The sequence below is a fragment of the Choloepus didactylus genome, chromosome 12 (genome assembly GCF_015220235.1).
Source record: "Choloepus didactylus isolate mChoDid1 chromosome 12, mChoDid1.pri, whole genome shotgun sequence".
Lineage (NCBI taxonomy): Eukaryota > Metazoa > Chordata > Mammalia > Pilosa > Megalonychidae > Choloepus > Choloepus didactylus.
Genome location: NC_051318.1, coordinates 37,556,988 through 37,577,307, shown reverse-complemented (window position 1 = coordinate 37,577,307; position 20,320 = coordinate 37,556,988). Strand labels below are relative to the sequence as shown.

Here is a 20,320-nt window from a genome sequence, read left to right as displayed (position 1 = left end):
ATACATGCCAGTTTTTAAAAACAATTGTTCACTTTATTCCACTGACATTATTGCCACGGACAAACTGATTTAATGTCTATGAATGAAACAACCATCCATGGTGTATCAAGAAGCCAAAGATTAGGGGTACTTAGCAACATGGGGCACAAATAAGAACCCTTCATCGGTCTTTCAATTAGCCAAGAAGAGTTCTCTGAAGTTGAGTAAGTCAGGAAATGTAGGAATTTGGAAAGAAGGTGGCTCACACTGGGCCAGGAAGGAGAATGTTCCAGCCCTTGAAACAAGATGGGAAGGGGTCTGACCATAAGATTATTGCATGATTTTTACTGGAAATTATGGTGGGCTTGGAAGGAAAAAAAGTGGGGACAGTCATCTGCCTTGTCTGTCACTGTTGGTAAAGGAGGACGGGCTGTGGTTCTGATCCATGACGTGCAAGATGGTAATGGCAGGGGAACTGAGCCACGAGAAGTCACACCGGGAGATGGGGAGGCAGAGCATATAGGCCACAGTGGCTAGAGGCAGAACCTTAAGTCAGGAACAACCAGGTAACCTCTTGTGATGACTGAATGCGTAAGGGCAGGACTTGGCATCCGACTGGATATGGGGGGACAACCACGTCAGGAACCTGAAGACCATCCAAATAACCATGATCCAAAATGATAACATATATTCAGCTTTAAGAAACTGCAAAGAAACTTCATAAGGGCTAACATAACAAGCTCTTTTAGTGTAGTGCCAAGAAGCCACCTAATGGCTCTGTCCTGTAAAGCCGCAACGCTGAGGAGCCTCTAGGTAAAACAATGACAGAAATACACAAATAAAATGATACAGTTACTTCCTTTTCCTCCCATTCTGTTGTTACCTTGGTAGGCATACAAATGTAAACGTAATCTCTTCATTTCATCATGTACCATATTTCTTTGCTTTTTAAGAGTCCTTGTCCAATGGCAGGGCACATGTTGCCCTATAGAAAGCTCAACAGGCCTGGCCAGCCCACCTTTACTAGCCTTTAAGATAAGACTGGATGTTCCCAGGTCACAGTTATTGAATGTTTTTGGCTTAAATGGAAACAACTGTGGCCTCTGGCTCCATTATGCAATCATACACATTGCTGGAATATTTATCACAGTCATTTACTAACTTATTTTGATGCATAAATCTTTCAGTGCTTAAGAGAAGAGGTTGAAAACATCGGCAAATACTTTGTGGTTGATGACATTTAGAAAAATGTTAGACAATGACCAATGGTTCTGTAGTGTGGAGCTTATGAAAAGTTGACAAAAACTAATTTCAGAAAATGAGTCAAAAAAAAAAAAAACAAAACAACAAAGCAAAACTATGCATTACAATCTACATGCAACTTTCACTAACACACCATTCTTGAAAATACAGGAAGTGAAAAGAAATGGGATATAGGGAAGTATATTTTTACATAAAACATGCTAGAATGATTTGTATATACTTAAAAATAGTAAGAAGCCTAGTTATCACTGGAAGGAGGTTATTTAACATTTATCAATTATTCAGGAAACCATGTAAGCACATCTTTTTAAAAACCTATTATTGAAGTATAATATATTTCACAAATGGGACATATTTTTGTAATAGGTGCTTACATCAAGGATAATGTTTTTAATAAATAGTGAACATCAACTGAACAGTCACATGGAGAAAAATGTCTCTTGACCCCTACCTGACTCCACATACAAAAATCAATTCCAGATGGATTGTCTCAGATCTAAACGTCAAAGCTAAACAAAGGAAGAAAACATAGGAGAGTATCTCTGAGACTTTGGAATAGTCAGAGATTTCTTTAAAAGTACACAAAGAGTGCTACCCATAAAGGAAAAATTGATCAACTGAGCAATCTTAGGATGATGAACATCTGTTAATCAAAAAATACCATTAGGAGAATGAAACTTAAGGTACCTTGGATGATACAGTTTTCATAGAAAACAGAAAACAAAAGTTCTTTAAGAAAACCTACTGCCTGTCCATACCTTATATTTAGATGAGTCTAATTAGGCACCTAGAATTCCCAAAATTATTGAAAAATCAGGTTGGCACAGAGGCCCAGGTGTTTGAGAGCTCTCTCCTGTTCTTTTCCAGCAGGGCAGCTTAGTAAGAATGACAGATCTTGTAGGTGGGTTGGGTGGGCCCTAAGGCTACCTCCCCCTCTGATGGAGAAACTGCATGGATGCTAGGGAACATGAGCTGGGGATTGTTTTGCCACAGGGGTCTAAACTAGACCTTGCTTGCAGGAAGGCCTTGAGGTTTGCCAAGGTCCAGAGGAGGTTTCCCCTTGGATGCTCTAAGTTCTGCTTTTCGTCCCAGTGCCGGGCGCTCACCTGGACGCTCACGCTGCCCTGAAGTTTGAGCTGCAGTTTGATCATGTCCACCTCGGCGGAGGAGCACAGCTGCCGGAGCTCAGCCACCTTCTTACTCATTTCGTCAATGGCCACCTCAATGGGGTTCAGATCGGTGTGATGCTGGTACATGACGGGGATCCGCTTCTTCACGTAAGGGAAGCAGTGTATTGCTGCAGAGGAGTGAGCCCCAGAATTATTCCACAGCTTGCACGGCCTTTAATTAGCATTAAAAATTAATATCATATTATAATCATGGCTAATTGACATAAGGGAATGCTCACTATGGGCTAGGCTGTGTACCCTCAATGTATTATTTCATTAATCCTCTCAATAAACTTGTTAAAAAGCTACAATTATTGAGATAGAAGTAATCATTATCCTCATTTTACAAATAAAGGACTTGAAGTTTGCCAAAGTCACACAACAGTGAGTTTGTGGAATCAAAATATTGCCTTCTTTTATAATAGTGCAACTATGTTTAATGACGGTCTTTGTTATCCATTTGTGAGAAGTGTCTTTGAATAAATCATTCCCTGCTCCATTTTCTCAGCTATATATGCTCTAACTCCCCAGAAGCTGTGTTGAGAACTAGTAGGTATAAAATGAGCTAGTAGGTATAAAATGGCTTTGAAAACATAAAAAGACTAAACAATTTTGAGGTATCATATAACAAATTAAGTCCAGAAAACAGCCCCATAAAGAGGTCCTTGAGGAAATTCATTGTTCTGCCCAGAGCAGCTTTGCATGGCATGATAAAGTTTGCACGAATCTGAGAAACCAATGAAAAATAACAAATGAGAGAATATTTCCCAGCAAAGTATTTCATGAACCAGACATCTGCAAACTACTGGAGTTACACTAATAATAAAGATATTTTGAAACATTCATAGCTATAAATGAAAAAATATTTTTTCATATGATTTTTTAAACAAAAAGATCATCAATATAGTTTTTATTTATCATAATAAGATTATCTAAACATACTGACACCAAAGAGTTAGTTTAAAAAAAGAATAGAAAACAGAAGGTTTTAGCTTGGATCTGTTCCACATTTCTATCTCACTGCTTTATATGGTCTCTAAATATCTATGAGTCTCAATTAAAGTATATTTACTAGTAGACATGTAGATTTGTGCCTAAAAGCTTATTTTATTTTTAACAAGCTAAAGTAAGATGGGAGTGGTTATGTTCAGACTCATTACTATTTTGTAAGTGGTTGGGAAGAGTTTACTCTTATCACAAAAGAGAAAACAGCTTCCTGTGAAAAAAAGTTCAGACAGGCCAACCAAAGGTCTGGACAAAGACGAAAAGATGTTCAATCTGATGCAACCTCATTTGTCACATGCTCAAGCCCTGTTCTATTCTCTAAATGTTTTACCAATTTAAGTTCAAGGGTTGTTGCATTTCTTTTGTGTTTCTTATGAACACAGAGTTTTTCAGTGGTGGAACTGGGATCAATAAATCCTCTTTGAACTGAAAACTCCTTTTATAGTGTGACAAGAACTGCATATTGCTGCTTACAAGCCATGGAAACCATGATCTGACCAGAGGTATAACTGTGTTTGGACAGACTGATGTGCTTTATAAAGTTCTACCACATTCCTGTCTGTGAGGAAGAAGTACCAGCGGAAATGTTTTGTGATGCTGACAGCCAGGTCAAAACACATGTAATTAGTATCGTTAGAGTATTCTGATTCCATGAATAACCAAATTCATAGAGTCAGAAACTAGAATATAGATTGCTAGGGGCTGGGATGGGGGTAGGGAATGGGGGTTTCACTACTACAGAATTTCCAATTGGGGCAATGGAAAAATTTTGGTAATGGATGGTGGTGATGGTAGCACATAATTAAATTATATGTTTGAATGAGGTTAAAAGGGGGAATTTTAGATTGTATATATGTTACTAGAATACAATTTTTTTAAGAAACCAATGAGTGTACAATACAGTGAGCCCGAACGTAAACTACAGACTATAGTTAATAGTACAATTATAATATTCTTTCATCAATTATAACAAAGGTACCACACTAATGCAAGGGCTTAATAATGGGGGAGGGGGTACATATGGGAACTCTATTTTCTGAATGATTTTTCTATAAACCTACAGTTTCTCTAATAAAAAAAGTATATTGAAAACACATGTAATTTGTATCATCAACATATTGTTGACCACCATTGTGTGGTAGCATTGTTATTTCAGAAAGAAAAACAAACCCCAAGGGTAATGTTGTATGTGTGTTGTCCAAGGATTGACAAGGATATAACTCCTCCTCTGATGATATCTGGAGACTTAAAGAGTAGTCAACTTTAAGGTACAGGAAGATACAATATTAATACTCAGAGAAAACACAGGGTCCTTTCAAGAGCCCACAAGGTCCCATGAGATCTGGGATCCACCACCAACTTCCTTGCTGGCCTCTTCTCTGCTCCTCTCCCCCTTCTCCCCCTGCCCCAGTCACCCCGGCCTTCTCACTGCTCCTGGAACATGCCAAGCTCACACACTCCAGCTGCAGGCCTCTGTACTGAGGCTTCTTCCTCCAGATATCTCATGGCTTACTGCCTTACCTCCCACAAGTCTCAGCTCACAGCTCACCTACTCCATGGGGGTCCCACTCCACTTACTCCATTTAAACTGCAGCCCTCCCACTCAACCTCACATTCCCTAACACTTGTCACTTTCCAGCATAAGTTCTAGTTACTCATTATGCTTAACCTCAGTCTCCCCTTGCTAGAATGTAAGCTGGACATGGGCAGAGATCTTTGTCTTATTAGTATGCCCAGCTGGAACACTGTTGAATTAATGAGTGTATAACTGCCAGAATGACTAAAGGAAAGCGCAAACTGACCCTGGAAGGCGGAAAAGGAGGGGACCGACTGACAAGCCATTGCGTTGATAAATGACTCACATGGACCTTTAGGAAGGAGGATTAGGAATAGATGGCTAATGTGTGTGTGTGTGATTACACGGTCTGGTTAGAGGGAATAGATGGTGTTGGGCAGGAGAGTATTTCCAACCTTAGTTCCTGGTAAGCGCTGGGGGTTTGGCCATGATTTAGAAGGCCATGGAATAGTGACTTGGAAGAAACTCCACGGCAAAGTTCCATGAAAGAAGGAAAAGAGGATCATGTTGGGGACAGGCTCAGAAATTTACATCTACAGAGACTGCAAGGTGATCATAAGGTTTTCAAACGTTCACACAATTGCAGTTAACCAACAGGCTGTGAACTATACAGGAATGTGATCCTTTGCTGGGTTAAGAGGCCAGGGCAGGCCAGGGCTTCCCTACAACTTGGAAGGTCAAAGGTCAGGTCTGAAGCAATGGAATGGAACAGAAGGACATAAGGGAAAGTTCAAAGTCTTCAGAAAGTCCTAGTCTGTGTATCTCTAACAAGGCTGACAAAAGAGTTTATAGCTTTTATTTTTAGTAGCATTTTTATAACGCATTCTTTAAATCTTTATAGTTCCCAGTACCTATCCCTTCAATACTTTGAAATCTTTCAAAGTAGTGCAAAACCAGCAACTTTTTTGTGTTTTGTTATACTATAAACCCCTTTGCTCATCATTGACCCCAAAAGGCAAGGAGCTTTTGGTGGATGAGATCCAGCAAAATGAAGTACATTCTTTCCCCTCCTGGTTACAATTTATAAAATTATATAACACAATGAGATAGATGATATAACTCATTTTTACAGATCAGGAAACTAAGGCACAGAGAGGTTAAGCGACCTGCCCAACGTCACACAGTGAGGATTTGAATCCAGGCCTGAGGGAATCCTAAGTCCAGTCTCTTCACTGCCCCTCATGGCTGTGTGACATGGTTGCATCCTAAGCCAACAGCATGGGGGTCTACTCTGCCTCTCTCTGTAGTGGACTCTTCCTCTTTATTCCCTTCTGTTCTGGCAGACACAGAGCTTTGTTCACATCCTTCATCATATAAAATATTTCTGTAACAAAATGATAAACTACAGCCCTGAAGGAAATGTGCCCAGGGAAAACACCCTATGAATCAGTATGCTGCCTTCACAAAATAATAATAAAAAAATCCTGGCCTTGCTTCATCAGTGAACAAGCTTTACTTAAAGCAGCAGTTCACAAACTTGAGTGTGCTTCCGAGTTTACCTGGAAGCCAGTTAAACAAAACAGTTGCACCCCCATCCCTAGGGGTTCTGATTTAGGGTTCTGGGGTAGGGCCCAAGAACTTACGTTTCTAACAAGCTCCCAGACGATGCTGGTACTTATCCCGGGACAACCCTTTGATAAAAACTGATTTAAGGAATCAAATGTGAGGTCATCACAGCTGTATAGATAAGCATTGTAAATGGGAAATTGCCATAAAATGACTCCTTTTAGAAATGTAGCTATCCTGCTTAATAAGAATAATTTGCTCCTGAGGTATGCACTGGAAAAAATAATTCATTTACTTATGGGGGATGGGCTGATTTTAGTGGGAACAATATTATTTGTACTTTATGTATGTTATCTGATTATTCTAAAAGGGGACAAGGGATTATTTCTTTCAGAATGTAGATTTTTTTAAAAATTTAACTTTTACCTCATTCCCCTTATATGGAAAATAAAAATTCCCCTTGATATGCTGTTCTGAGCTGTTTTACAATAATCCATATTCCTTTTATGTAACAGCTTTATTGATATAATTCACATCCAATAATTCACTCATTTAAAGTGTATAATTCAGTGATAAGAACTGAACCTCACCTGAAATCCAGCATCTTAACAATAGGCATTTCACTTATTTGAATGGGGATATTACCATTAACATACGAAAAAATTCGTAAACACCAACTTCTAGAGAAGCAATGGATGCTTTCTGGTTCACCTTCACTAAGGCCGTTCTGAAAAATCTGCCTGAACAGTGGATACAGACACACTGGACATTCTGAACAGGCTTCCCCACCATTTTTTAAGTTCAAGCATGCATTTTATTTTAGCTTATGCCAGCTACATTGCCGACCTTGACAATGGTTTTGACTCCCCCAAAGAAGGTAAAAAAAAATCACCCCTAGGGGGCTCTACACTTGTCAGGAACTGGATGCCAGGAACTGGAAAATGATGAAAAATACATTTCTGAGAATTGGTTACCCATGGCTACAGAGTACCAAAGGGATCAATTAAATAAAACTCTGAAATGATGGAACAGGGGACTCCTGAATGCAGTGAACCTCCTGGCACTGAAAGTGTTTAAGCTGAGATGGGTCAACCACTGTCAAGAATGAGGGGGCTCAGCCCTTCCCATCTATTCATTTGGACGGACGAACAACGCAGGGGTTCTTGACCTGGGGACCAGGGACTTACTGGGGGGTCCACATGCATTTTAGAAGGAGTGAGTAAATCATTTGAAATTGTGTGCAAAGGTATTCTTGGGAGATGAGTCCAGGGTTTTCATCAGATTCTATGTAAATGACCTCACATAGGATATGACCTTATAGTCTAATTGAAGAAAAAAATGAGAAAAGATAAATATAAACCATGACTATTAAAATGTAAGCACTTGATAAATGTTAAACTGAAAGGAGTTTGCGGGAGAAGCGAAATAAGCTCAAAGGCACTGAATGGGTCGAATAAAGGTTCCCCAAGTTATGTCCACACAGAACCCGTGAATGTGACCTCATTTGGAAAAAGGGTCTTTGTAGAAGGAAGGCAGGTTCCTGAGATGAGATCATCCTTCCTCAGGGTGGGCACTAATTCCCACCGCAGAGAAGGGGAGAGAAGAGGGGGAGACAAGCACAGACAGGATAAGGCCACGTGATGACGGAGGCAGAGTTTGGGGTGATGCTGCTGCCACAAGCCCAGAAAGCCAGGAGCCACCAGAGGCCAGAAGTGGCAAGGAAGGCCCCTCCCCCGAGCCGCAAAGGGAGCAGGGCCCATGGACGCCTTGATTCCAGGCCTCTGGCCTCCAGGACAGTGAGAGAACACATTTCAGTGGTTTCAAGCTGCCCAGTTTGCATCAGTCCCAGGAAACTAGGATAGGCTGCTTCCAAATCTGAAAGCTTGTCCAATTCCGTCCAGAGAGCTCTTCTTCCTAGACGCCCTGTGGCTGATGTCTGGATGTGATAGGAAACTAAAGTGGAAGGTACAGCCGCGCTCCCGAGAGCAGGCTGCTGGCCCCTACCTGTCAAGATGGTGCGGCGCTTGCACTGCTCCTCCACCCCGCCCTGCCGCTTCCCGCTCTGAGTGAAGGGCATCTCGAACATGAAGCGGCGGATGTTGTGGGACCTCTCAAACTCCGTTTTCCGCTCCTGCAATTCTTTTTCATCAAAGAAGGGGATCACATGAGTCACCTGGATATATGCGTACTTGGAGTCCAGATCCTTAGGGTTGACCTTTACGTAGATAAACAGAATAGAAGATTGGTGCCATTTAAATGGATTTTTCAAATCTTGCCTAAACTGTATCTTTCAACTTTTAATAAATAAAAGTCTTTGAAAAATTCAGAAAAGTTGAAAAAATAGTGCAATGAACACCCATATACTCTCCGCTTAGATTCATTAATTGCTAATATTTTGCTATATTTGTTTCAAATACAGACACACATATACACATGTATATATACACATATACATACATATACACATGTATATATATATATTTTTACTTTTTAGCTGAACCATTTCAAAGCAAATGGCACACATTCATGACACTCCTTTTGGTGTCTCTGCAGGACATTCCCCCAAATAACCATAATATCACTACTTTACCTAAAAAAAAAAAAAAAAAAAAAAAATCAACCATTCCCCAACATATCTGGTCTATATTAACATTTTCTCAAATGTCCAGAAATGTTTGCTTTTGAGCCAGACTATAATCAGTGATCACACTTTACATTTAGTTGTTACATCTCTTTAGTTCTGTTTAATCTAGAAGAATTCCCCACTATTTTTTTCATGACTTTGATTTTATTTTTATTTTGGAAGAAATCATACTAGTTTTGTTGAATGACCTACCATCTAGATTTCTCGGGTTGTTTCCTAAACTGCCTTTTTATAGATTTGATTTAGAGAGAAAAATGTTTGTTTTACTAATAATGTTTGAAAACTAGGCCTCCAAATTATAATTCATACAGCTGTAGATTAATTAATCCATTAGAGGTAGAGATTAATTGAAGACTAATCTAACCATAAGTGCAGTTCTGATTAACAACATATAAAGGCTTTTAAAACTACATTTCTAAAAATGGTGGTGCCCTAATTTCTGCAACACGATAGAAAATTAAACACAGGCATTTTTCATACAGAAGCAAAGCTAATTTATTAGAGAGAGAAATTAATTTTGCACATTTTAATTACATTTAACCTTCTAGAGCAATAAAAAGAACATGGAAGAAACAGCTGTGCAGAAAACTTTGAAAATGTTATTAAGGGCAGGCAAATGAATGAGAACAAGATGGTTTTATTGGTCTCATATAAATTATCATAGATGTACCACTATTCACTCAAAAGAGATTTTTGTGAAGACATATGAAAAATAGAAGTGAAAGTGCCTTAAACTTTAAAAGTTAGATACATGAAGTCACAAAGTTATTATTTCTATTAAAAAAAAAATCTGGCCAACCATTATAATTGCATTGAAACCTGTAAAACTTAAATTTCTTTAGCAGAAACAATTTAAAAGCAGTGAAAATGAAACACTCTTGCCTATTTTTCCATGGTATTTCCTTACTCTTCATTTTCAAAATTGTATGTATATAACCCTGGCATCGAGGGGTTGAGAATGCCTTTTTGACCAAAAGGGGGAAAAGAAAGGCAACAAAATAAGGTTTCAGTGGCTAAGAGATTTCAAACAGAGTTGAGAGACTGTCCTGGAGGTTACTCTATGCAAGCTTCAGCTAGATATGCCAAATGGCCAAAGTATAATAAGCCCAAGTCAACAGCAGTCCCGAAAACCCTAAATACCTGGGTCCCTATCTGAGACTCTATAAAAGTTCACTCACTAAGTTTATTCTTCAGAAACGTAAATCTACAGAGAGCTCTTATGCCAGATAAGTCCCAAAACCCAGAGGCAACAATGTCTTCAAGAACATCAATCAGTTGCATCTCCTTTTCCCATAATGTCAACATCCCTTTTCTACATGAACAAGTTAGGGTGGTCACTGCCTAGACATCCCTCAAGATCAGAAAAATGATTAAACTAGAGGAAGGGGTAGCAACAGACAAGATAGAATTTAACAAAGGATTATGAATTCTGAATCTCTGTATAATTTTCTTTTTCTTAGTTGCTGGGGTATAAGAATAGCTAGAAGGAAAGAATTTAAATGGTAGAACTGTAACACATAACATTCTTTGAAATCTGCTCTATAGCTACTTGTTAAATTGTAATTTGAAAGTTATCACCTTTTTGCATAGATGTTATATTTCACAATAAGGAAATGAATGAAACTGTGGAACTATAACCCATAACATTCTTTGAAATTTGCTAACTACTTGTTAAATTGCACTTGGAAAGTTATCACTTCTATGTAAATATGTTATATTCCACAATAAAAAAAATTGTGTGTATGTATCTTTAGAAGGAATGGAGGATCAGTGCTTGGGGGAAGAGAAGGTTTAGTTAATTCTTTTAGTTGCCATATCAAGGGCCACATATTAAAAGGGAAACAAGAATGCATGAGAACCTCGATTGAGAAAAGGTTATATTGTTAAAGTCATAACTTAACTCTCAAAAAAATTTCAGTTTCCGAGATAAAAAGGCAAATTAGGCCTCAGTTATTTGAACTAAGAAGTACATAGGTCTTAGTAAGGTTGTGCTGAGAGGTTTCTGGTTAAAAATGAACCAATACCACGTTTATCCTTTATCCCCGTGTAAAACTCTGTTAAAATGACAGTAAAGAATTAACTCACAAGGGTCAAGAAAAGAGGGCAGCAGATAGCAGTGGATATGCAATTTCAGTGAGTTTTTGGAAGGCAGCCATGCAGGCGGGGTGTGCTACCTGACTTGGCAGAGTGGGGAAAGTTATACCCTACGTGTCCAGGAGAGAAGCAGCTACAGGAAGCCAGTCAGCTCACTCTTCAAACCCTGGGAAGGACCAGCTCTTGCAGTCCCTAGGATGAGGGTGATGGGTGAGGTAGGGGCTGAACCCCAGATTCTCTCTCCTAGTCACCATCCCACAAGGCAGCAGAAGTTTTTCTCTGGAAAACAGGTTTGGATACACTCTAAGCGAGTCTACCAGTCTCAGCAGAAAGCAAGGGCAAGGCACTGAGCAGTCTCACAGGGAGAGCTAGTGGAATGTTGTAGGCTGAAAAGTAGGATGGTGGTGGACTGGATTGCGTACCCCAGTTTGGACATGTTCTTGGTCTTGGACCACATCCTGGTGTGTGTGGACCTACTGTAAAGAAGATCTGTTCAAGATGTTACTTCAGGTAAGGTGTGGCCCAAATGAATCAGGATGGGTTTCAATCTGTATTAGTGGAGTCTTCTGTAAGCAGATGAAATTCAGACAGAGAAAGCTTTGGGGAACAGCCAGAAGCTGGAAGTCAACAGAACCCAGAGGAGAAAGGGGAAGATGCTGCCACATGCAATGCCATGTAACAGAAAAGCCAAGGACCAAGCATCGCCAGCAGCCAGCCCAGAACACCATAGTCTTCAGGGAGAAAGCACCTCGATTATAGACTTCTCCTAGCCTCAAAATCATGAGCCAACAAATTCCTGTTGTTTCAGCCAACCCACTGTATAGTATTTGTTTTAGAATCTAGGTAACTAAATCAGTGACCATCAGCCCTTTCTCCTCTCCTGTATCCAGGATTCAGAGTCAGATATTTACCCCTTTCCTCATCCTCATACCACTTCCCTACCCACCTGGACAGGAGCCTGGAGCAGTCTTCTCTAGAGAAAATGAAAAGCCCCAAGGAAACTGTTCCCAGTTACTGGGGCTCAGGAAAGAAAAGGAACTACTAAGTATCACTCCAAAATTGTGTACTTGAGAAAGAGTGGAAAGCTGAGCAGTAGGAAAGTAGGAAATAGGAGATTTATTTTTGCTCGAGTTTTCACATGCTCAACCTCGTGGAGATGTCCTGAAGACAGTGAGACACATGAATGCACAGGAAAAATTTGCAAGTTCGGGATGGGTCTGCATGAGAACAATACACCAGAGAACAGCCTCTTGAAATATCAAGTCGATCTCATTCACACAAACACACTAGCTAGTTAGTTCATTTCCTTGGTCCGTCCATTTGTCCATCCGTTTATCTATCCATACATCCAACAATCAGTTAGGGCCAGGCACTGTGCTAAGTGTAGCGGGAAAATCACAGCAACTAAGAGAGCCTTGGTTCCTACTCTTACAGACTTTCTAAATGTCTGAACCAAAAATGTTACATCTTTAAGACACTAATTATTTTGTAAATTAATATTATTTTGAAAAACCATAAAATAAAGATTTGCTTAATGCAGCACATCTGGGAAGCACAGAAAGGTGTTAAGGAAAAAGATAAATATAAGGCCACTCAATTTTTCTTTTTGTTTTTAACACATTTATGAATATATAAGATAGGCTAAATTACATTTGATCAATCAAAACAATGTTACATTGCTGCAGAACTTATCCAAACATGACCATACCTTGCCAGAATCTTGTATCATTTTGACATTTTCAGAACCAAATTTATCTGAGTAAAGTTTAAGGAGTCTCTGAGAAATTTCTGACAGAGGTGTGAGTTTGGGCTCTTTGTAAATATACTCTTTTCCATCTTCATCTTCAAAGAATCCCTGTGACATAAAGCACAATTAGAACCATCCTCAAACATAAACCGAAGGCATACCACCAGGAAGAGTTCTTTTGTTATAAGGGTTAAAACAAAAGGGGGGGGGATGATTCTAAAATAAAATCCTACTTAATCAGGCTTTCCTGATGGAAAAGAAAATAATGTGAAGTCTGGGTACAAAGATAAAGAACACAAAATTGCAAACTTATTCAAGAATGTTGTCATTAAGTGTTGAGTGAAATGGAAAAATCTGGGATTCAAAACTGCATTCTCTCAGTCAAGCCTAATGACGGAATTCAAACCTGTTTCACATTCCCAGGAAGGAGAACTCACTACAAAAGATTCAGCAGCCTGCTAGAGCCAGGCCTGAGAAAGGCATATTCAACCCCTCCCCTGACAGGCCCCTTTTACACAGGATTTTAAGGTGTAAGCTGAAGCATTCAGATCTGGAGAACTTTCAGTAGAAGTTATGTGATTTTTGCGTAAATTCTCTTCTGCTTTACTGATAAGAAAAATATTACAGGCCTGTAGTATGAGATCAGAACACATTTTCGTTATCACCAGTCATCATCTGTTTTAGCACCAATCTTGTTTGAATAAAACAAGGCTTAGAATTGCATGGGAAGTGAAAAAGGTTGAAATTTTAAAAGTTCACATTGGGGTTAATATTTGAAAATTTTAAAAAAACATTTCTCATCTAAAATGAAAGAGAGAAAACGGTGCAAAAAAACACAGTGTATAAAAAAATGCAGGCTAACATGGAAAACAAAAAACACCCACATCAAACTAGGAGTTTAGATGCAGTCATTTTACTACATTACTTGCTTTTTAAGCATTTACTGTAATTACCTCCACATCTGTTTCACTGTCTGTAAACTGGTATTGCTATAAAGTTATAAAAGACAATAACAAAATAAATTTAAGGTTATATATATATATATATATATATAAAAATGTTATATAACGTATAATAATCATAGAAAACCACACACCCTAAAGAAACAGATAATTTATACCATTTAATAATGTTAGAGACTTGAAGGTTAAAATTTAAGTTAAATTTAAATGAAGGCTTCCATATAGGTTTCTGAATTATTGCCACAGTAAATGTATTTGTGGAGATACTGTATTACAAAAGATAAAGATGGGACAAAGGAAACCAGGAAGTCTTAATTTTGGTTTAAAACATGCAGTACAGATACACAAGGAAACAGGTGATTTATTTCTGTGAATGGAATAAAATGTTAATTGTTTTTGGAGAGCTTGTAATGACTAGACGGATATACATACAGACTTGAAATGGAAACTGGGAAACCACACTGAAGTACCAGAGACGCCGCTAAGAGAATCTTATGGAGGGAGAACTTACCGCTGCCTTTAGAAAGTAATAAAGAAAAGACAGGAAGGAAGAAAAAAGCAGAAAGTTTACTGAGGAAGGTAAGAATCAAACTAAATACGTAAAATTCATCCAAATAGCATTTATAGAAGTTAAAACAGAAAATTAAAAATATAATTTTATAGAGTTAAAAAAAAAAAAAAAAAAGACTTAAAACAGCCTGCAAAAAGGAGAGGTGTGGCTCACCTGTCCAAAGAAGGCCACTCGGAAGTAGGTCCCCAGGAGCCTGCGACCTGAGTGCATGACCTCTGTCACTTTGCTGTAGGCCCGGTGCAGTGTGTCATACAGATGGGCTAGCCTCTGCAGGTTAGAACAAAATCCATGTCTTCCCACTTGCAAACAGTAGAATCAATTTTAAAATAACAGTTAAACGTGATAATGTAGGTGAAATTTTCTTAGGCTTGAGTAAAACAAGAATATCTTTTTGCACAATTCACAGTGGTCATTTTTTGAATTTTAATGTCTCCCACAGTCAAGGGCCAATTTACATATGATGACCCACCAACCCTGGATTTTAAGAAGTTATGTGTCCACACCACAGTTTTCAAATTAACGTGAAATGCCGGAGATGATACATCTATGACGAAGCTTTTAGTCTTGGCTTTTAGTACTCTATTTGATACACGATCACGTAAGAGAAATTGGACTACCTCGCCAGCCCAGGAAGGTTGGAAGGAACACCATTTTCCCACACAGGTGGAGCAGAGAAGAGTTCTGAGGAAAAGGGCACCTACTGTTACAAGGTTCTGTACACAGCAACCTTTCCAAAGCAGAATGCCAAGGTGGTGCCCATGTGTGCCTGATGACTCTGTTAGGCTGGTGACTGGTGGTCATGTCCAGTGTAAATGTGGAGGGACAAAGACCACCTGTTCAGCACTGAACTGTGGCCTGCCTGTTCTCGTTACGGAAAAGACAGGTCTTAAAATATATGTGACTCCACTGTTCTCTCAAAGAGGGGAAGAAAACAATCCACTCCCACTCAGGTACCTCAAAATCTCTCCGCTTCTCATAAATGGGGATGATGAGCTTATAGATGTCGGCGATCAGCTCATAGCGCTCAGCCTTCCAGAGCCCATCTGCACATTGCTCCAGGAGCTCCATCAGCACGTCCTAGTCAGAGGGGAAGGGAACCGACCAGAAAAGAACATCAACAAGGTAGGAATGGAACGTCCTATTCCTTGCAGAATGCATAACGGGTAAGAGAGCTAGAAGGAAAATAATATACAGACAATTCCAAAATGTGCAATACTTTTTAAACACTAACATCCATAGATTTAACAACTCATAGTTATGTTCTTTCTCTCAGGAGCCATTTTTCAATCATGTTTACAAGTGAAAATGAAACAGGGTCACATTGCAGTGACTGTGACAGTGACCTGCATGGAAAATAACATCTATAGCTTCTCAATTTACATTCCTAGTTCTCTTTTTAAAATATATATATTTTCCTCCTTTCCGAAGAACAGTGACAATGCTGACACGTGGATTGTTCCTAAGCATATGACTTCAACCCAAATTAAACAATCAGCAATTTAGCAGTGGACCGTGGTAGGTAGCCATAGTTTTTCCTTCCCTCTCCCATTGAACTCTGAGTAGCCACTATGCTTCCATAAAGGTCTTGAACTTTGGAAGAGGCTACTTCTCCCTACAGCTCAAAGGTTGGGGGCATGGATTTAAAGTAATCAGCATAATTCTACTTCTTAGCCAGTCATTGATTTGTCATGAGTGGGCATGTGACCTAAGCTGACCAGTCAGGGTGAGTTTTAGGACCTCAGCATGAAATGCAGGGACAGAAGTGCTCTCACCAGACAGGACAGGAGAGGTTTTGACTGGGGCTGGCATTCATCTCATGACCACAAAAGGGGCCTGCCTGACTTTGTAACAGAGTAGAGAAACCCCTGCAATCTCCCTCAAAAAGCAATCTTGAAGTCAATCGCTCTATGGAATTTCCTAACAGGAACTAATCCTTGACCCATATCTTCGAAGCCCATTTGAATGGGGGTTTCACTAATGATGTTGAATAAATTTTTATGTGCTTATTTGGCATTCTGCATATCTTTGCAGAAGAGTCTGTCCAAATCTTTTGCTCGTTTTTCTACCAGGTTATTTTCTTATTAGGTTTTGAGAAGTCCCCTTATCAGGTATGTGATTTGTAAATATTTTCTTCCAATCTGTAGCTTGTCTCTGGATTTTCTTAACAGTGTCTGTTGAAGAGTAGACATTTTTAACTTTGGTGAAGTCCAATTTATCAAGTTTTTATTTTGTGGACTGTGCTTTATATGTTTTATCCAAGAAATCTTTATCTAACCCATGTTCACAAAGATTTTCTCCTGTTTTCTTCATAGAAGTTTTATAGTTTTACATTTTACATTTAGGTCTATAAAACATTTTGAGTTATTTTTGAATATGGTGTGAAGTATAGGTTGAGGGTTGGGTTTTTTTTTGTTGTTGTTGCATATGGGTGTCAAATTGCTCTAGCACCATTTAATGAAAAAGTATCCTTTCTCCACTGAATTGCCTTTGAACCTTTGTAAAAATCAATTGATCATATATGTGTGGGTCTATTTCTGATCTTTCTATTCTGTTTCATTGACCTAATGTCTACCATGGTGCCAATAACACCATGTCTTGATTACCACTTAGCTTTTGGAGCAGAGTTTCTCTATAGCGACGTTATTGACATTTTGGGTTGGGTAATTCTTTGTTGTTGGGGGCTATCCTGTGCATAGTAGGATGTCCAACAGCATCCTTGGACTCTATCCACCAGTGCCAGTAGCGCCACTCCCTCTCCCAGTTGTGCCAACTGAAAATGTTTCCAGGCATTGCCATATGCTGGGGGGTTGGGGGTAGAGGGGGACTGGCTGTCCTTTGATGTAGGGAAATGCAATAAGATTCCCTTTATCAAAGCCTTGCATTTCTTGTGTATTTTAGATCAAAGACACTGCTGATAAGTATTTCTCTGTCTGTAGGGCTCCCTTTAGTATCTCCAGTAGGGCAGGTCTCTTGTTAGCAAATTCTCTCAGCATTTGTTTGTCTGTGAAAAATTTAAGCTCTCCCTCAAATTTGAAGGAGAGCTTTGCTGGATAAAGTATTCTTGGCTGGAAATTTTTCTCACTCAGAATTTTAAATATATCGTGCCACTGCCTTCTCGCCTCCATGGTGGCAGCTGAGTAGTCACTACTTAGTCTTATGCTGTTTCTTTTGTATGTGGTGAATTGCTTTTCTCTTGCTGCTTTCAGAACTTGCTCCTTCTCTTCTGTGTTTGACAGTGTGATCAGTATATGTCTCGGAGTGGGTTTATTTGGATTTATTCTATTTGGAGTTCGCTGAGCATTTATGATTTGTGTATTTATGTTGTTTAGAAGATTTGGGAAGTTTTCCCCAACAATTTCTTTGAATACTCTTCCTAGACCTTTACCCTTTTCTTCCCCTTCTGGGACACCAATGAGTCTTATATTTGGACGTTTCATATTATCTATCATATCCCTGAGGTCCATTTCGAGTTTTTCAATTTTTTTCCCCATTCTTTCTTTTATGCTTTCATTTTCCATTCTGTCATCTTCCAGGTCACTGATTTGTTGTTCAACTTCCTCTAGTCTTGTACTATGAGTGTCCAGAATCTTTTCAATTTGGTCAACAGTTACCTTAATTTCCATAAGATCATCCATTTTTTTATTTAGTCTTGCAATGTCTTCTTTATGCTCTTCTAGGGTCTTCTTGATTTCCTTTATCTCCCATACTATGGTCTCATTGTTCATCTTTAGTTCTTTGAGTAGCTGCTCTAGGTGCTGTGTCTCTTCTGGTCTTTTGATTTGGGTGCTTGGGCTTGGGTTATCCATATCGTCTGGTTTTTTCATATGCTTTATAATTTTCTGTTGTTTTTGGCCTCGTGGCATTTGCTGAACTTGATAGGGTTCTTTTAGGGTTTGTAGACCTATTGAAGTCCTTATCTCTAATTTATCAGATCTACAGCTTCGTGGAGTACACTTTCTCTAACTAACCAGCAGGTGGCGTCCACGAGCCACCTGTTCTCCACAAGCCAGTTCTCCCCTGCTTAGCCTTTTTGGTGAGTGGGGGAGTGAGTCTTGTGGGGCCCAATTGGTGTACCAAGCTTGCGTGTGTAGTTGGTGTTGCTTGCCCTGTATGTGGGGCGTGTTTCTGGGCAGTCGGGGAGGGGGGGTGGCCCGAACAATCAAATCTCCCTGGTGATCCTAGAGTTTTAAAGCTGCTGCAATAGTCTAATCCTTCAGTTCAGTCCTGCACAGTTTGTCTCTGCCACTGACCCACAAGTCCTTGGTATTGGCGTATGGCTCCTGAGACTTGCAAGTGGGCCCCTCTTCCAGGCTGTGCACCCTGGGTCCTCTGTTGAGGGATGACTGTGCTATGTCACAGGTGAGTGCCGTCCCCCCAGGGCAGTTCTGGGCTGCTGGGCTGTGTAGGGAGGCTCCCAGTCTGCTCAAATGATGGCTGAATGGGGCTTTGTTAATTCACACTGCTCCACCTTCCCAACTCTGGGACAATCAGCTGAGGTTGCAGGGAAGGCTAATGTCCACGCCCAGTTTTGTGGAGTGTGCCTGTTATTTGAAGCACTTCCGTCACACTGGGTTGTCTGGGGCAGCTCTGGGCTATGGGGCTGGCAATGGGCAGGGGTGTTTCCTGTCCACCAGGATGGTGGCTGTGAGCGGACACCCCCCTTTTCTTGGGAAGTTGTGGTGTTTAGTGAATTTTCTCAGCCACTGGATTATTGCCTTTTGTCTCAGAGCTCTCTTAGTTCTGCTCTTGACTTGATGTGCCCAAATTGCAATTCTTTGAAGCTTTCTGTATTGGGCTTCTTAGAGTAATTGTTTTAGAAAAAGAAAAAAGGATTAAAAAAAAAAAAAAAAAAGGCCCTCCTCAGAGATCTAATGGGTTATTGAAATGCTAATAGACAAAGCAACCAGGGCCATTAAGGAAAGGTCCACAGGGCAGAGAGATCAGCTTTTCTTCGGGATTTGCATATGCGCCTCAAGGCCTGAGCTCCGCCCTTCCCCTTTCTGTGTTCACCAGAACTCCAAAAATCCTCTGCTTTTATTTTGGAGTTTTTCGTGTTGTTTTTTTTTTTCTATGCCTGTCTCCTCTCTGCTGGGCTGGCTGCTCTCAGATTCTCTGGTGTCTGGTCTCAGTCTATCTATGGTTGGAGTTTGGATCAGTAGAATGAGTTTCCGATAAGGGCTGCCACTGCAGTTCTCCCTTCTCCTTCCCGGAGCTGACAGCCCCTCCTCCCACGGGACTGAGCCTGGCAGGGAGGGGCGCGGGTCCCCTGGCCGCAAAAACTTACAGATTTCGCTGATCTCAGCAGTTCCACGTTTTCATGAGTGTTGTATGAAGTATGCCCAAAGACAGATTGCTCTGTGGTGTCCAGTCCACGCAGTTCCTGGCTTTCTACCTACTTTCCTGGAGGAGTAACTAAAACATACAGCTCACCAGTCTGCCATCTTGCCCCGCCTCCTGATAAGTATTTATTATCTTCATTATCAGGGATGCTGATAGTATCAGGGACTGGAGTAGATGTGGAAGAATTCTGAGATCATCCAGTTCCTCACCAAGAATGAGAACACTGTACAGCCAATATATTCTTCGGATAATAAAACAGTCAAAAGGCAAAGAAATTTTCCATTACAATTTTTTTCTTCATCTTAAGTCATAGACTAATCATTTGGCCTTTTCTGTTCTTTATTAGTGAACTTTTTTCAAAGAGAAATATAAACTTTCTTTGAACAACCACCATTGCTCCCACTGGAATATCATGCGTCCACGCTGTGAATGTAACCATACAATGAGGACACCCTGTTAATTGC

General features: G+C 39.9%; 1 protein-coding gene across 25 annotated transcripts in view; it reads right to left on the bottom strand.

The window, feature by feature from the left end:
• Positions 1 to 20,320, bottom strand: part of DOCK9 (dedicator of cytokinesis 9) — a 299,763-nt gene that overhangs the window by 10,264 nt on the left and 269,179 nt on the right. For 11 of the 25 annotated variants that reach the window (XM_037800399.1, XM_037800409.1, XM_037800417.1 and 8 more), the window contains 7 exons: positions 15,471 to 15,593; positions 14,670 to 14,783; positions 14,457 to 14,462; positions 13,937 to 13,972; positions 12,945 to 13,091; positions 8,503 to 8,713; positions 2,349 to 2,539 (listed from right to left, as the gene is read on the bottom strand). In XM_037800399.1, coding sequence (XP_037656327.1) covers positions 2,349 to 2,539; positions 8,503 to 8,713; positions 12,945 to 13,091; positions 13,937 to 13,972; positions 14,457 to 14,462; positions 14,670 to 14,783; positions 15,471 to 15,593 — 828 coding nt within the window. The remainder of the gene's footprint in view (positions 1 to 2,348; positions 2,540 to 8,502; positions 8,714 to 12,944; positions 13,092 to 13,936; positions 13,973 to 14,456; positions 14,463 to 14,669; positions 14,784 to 15,470; positions 15,594 to 20,320) is intronic. The other 14 variants (XM_037800414.1, XM_037800420.1, XM_037800401.1 and 11 more) reach the window with 2 other exon arrangements.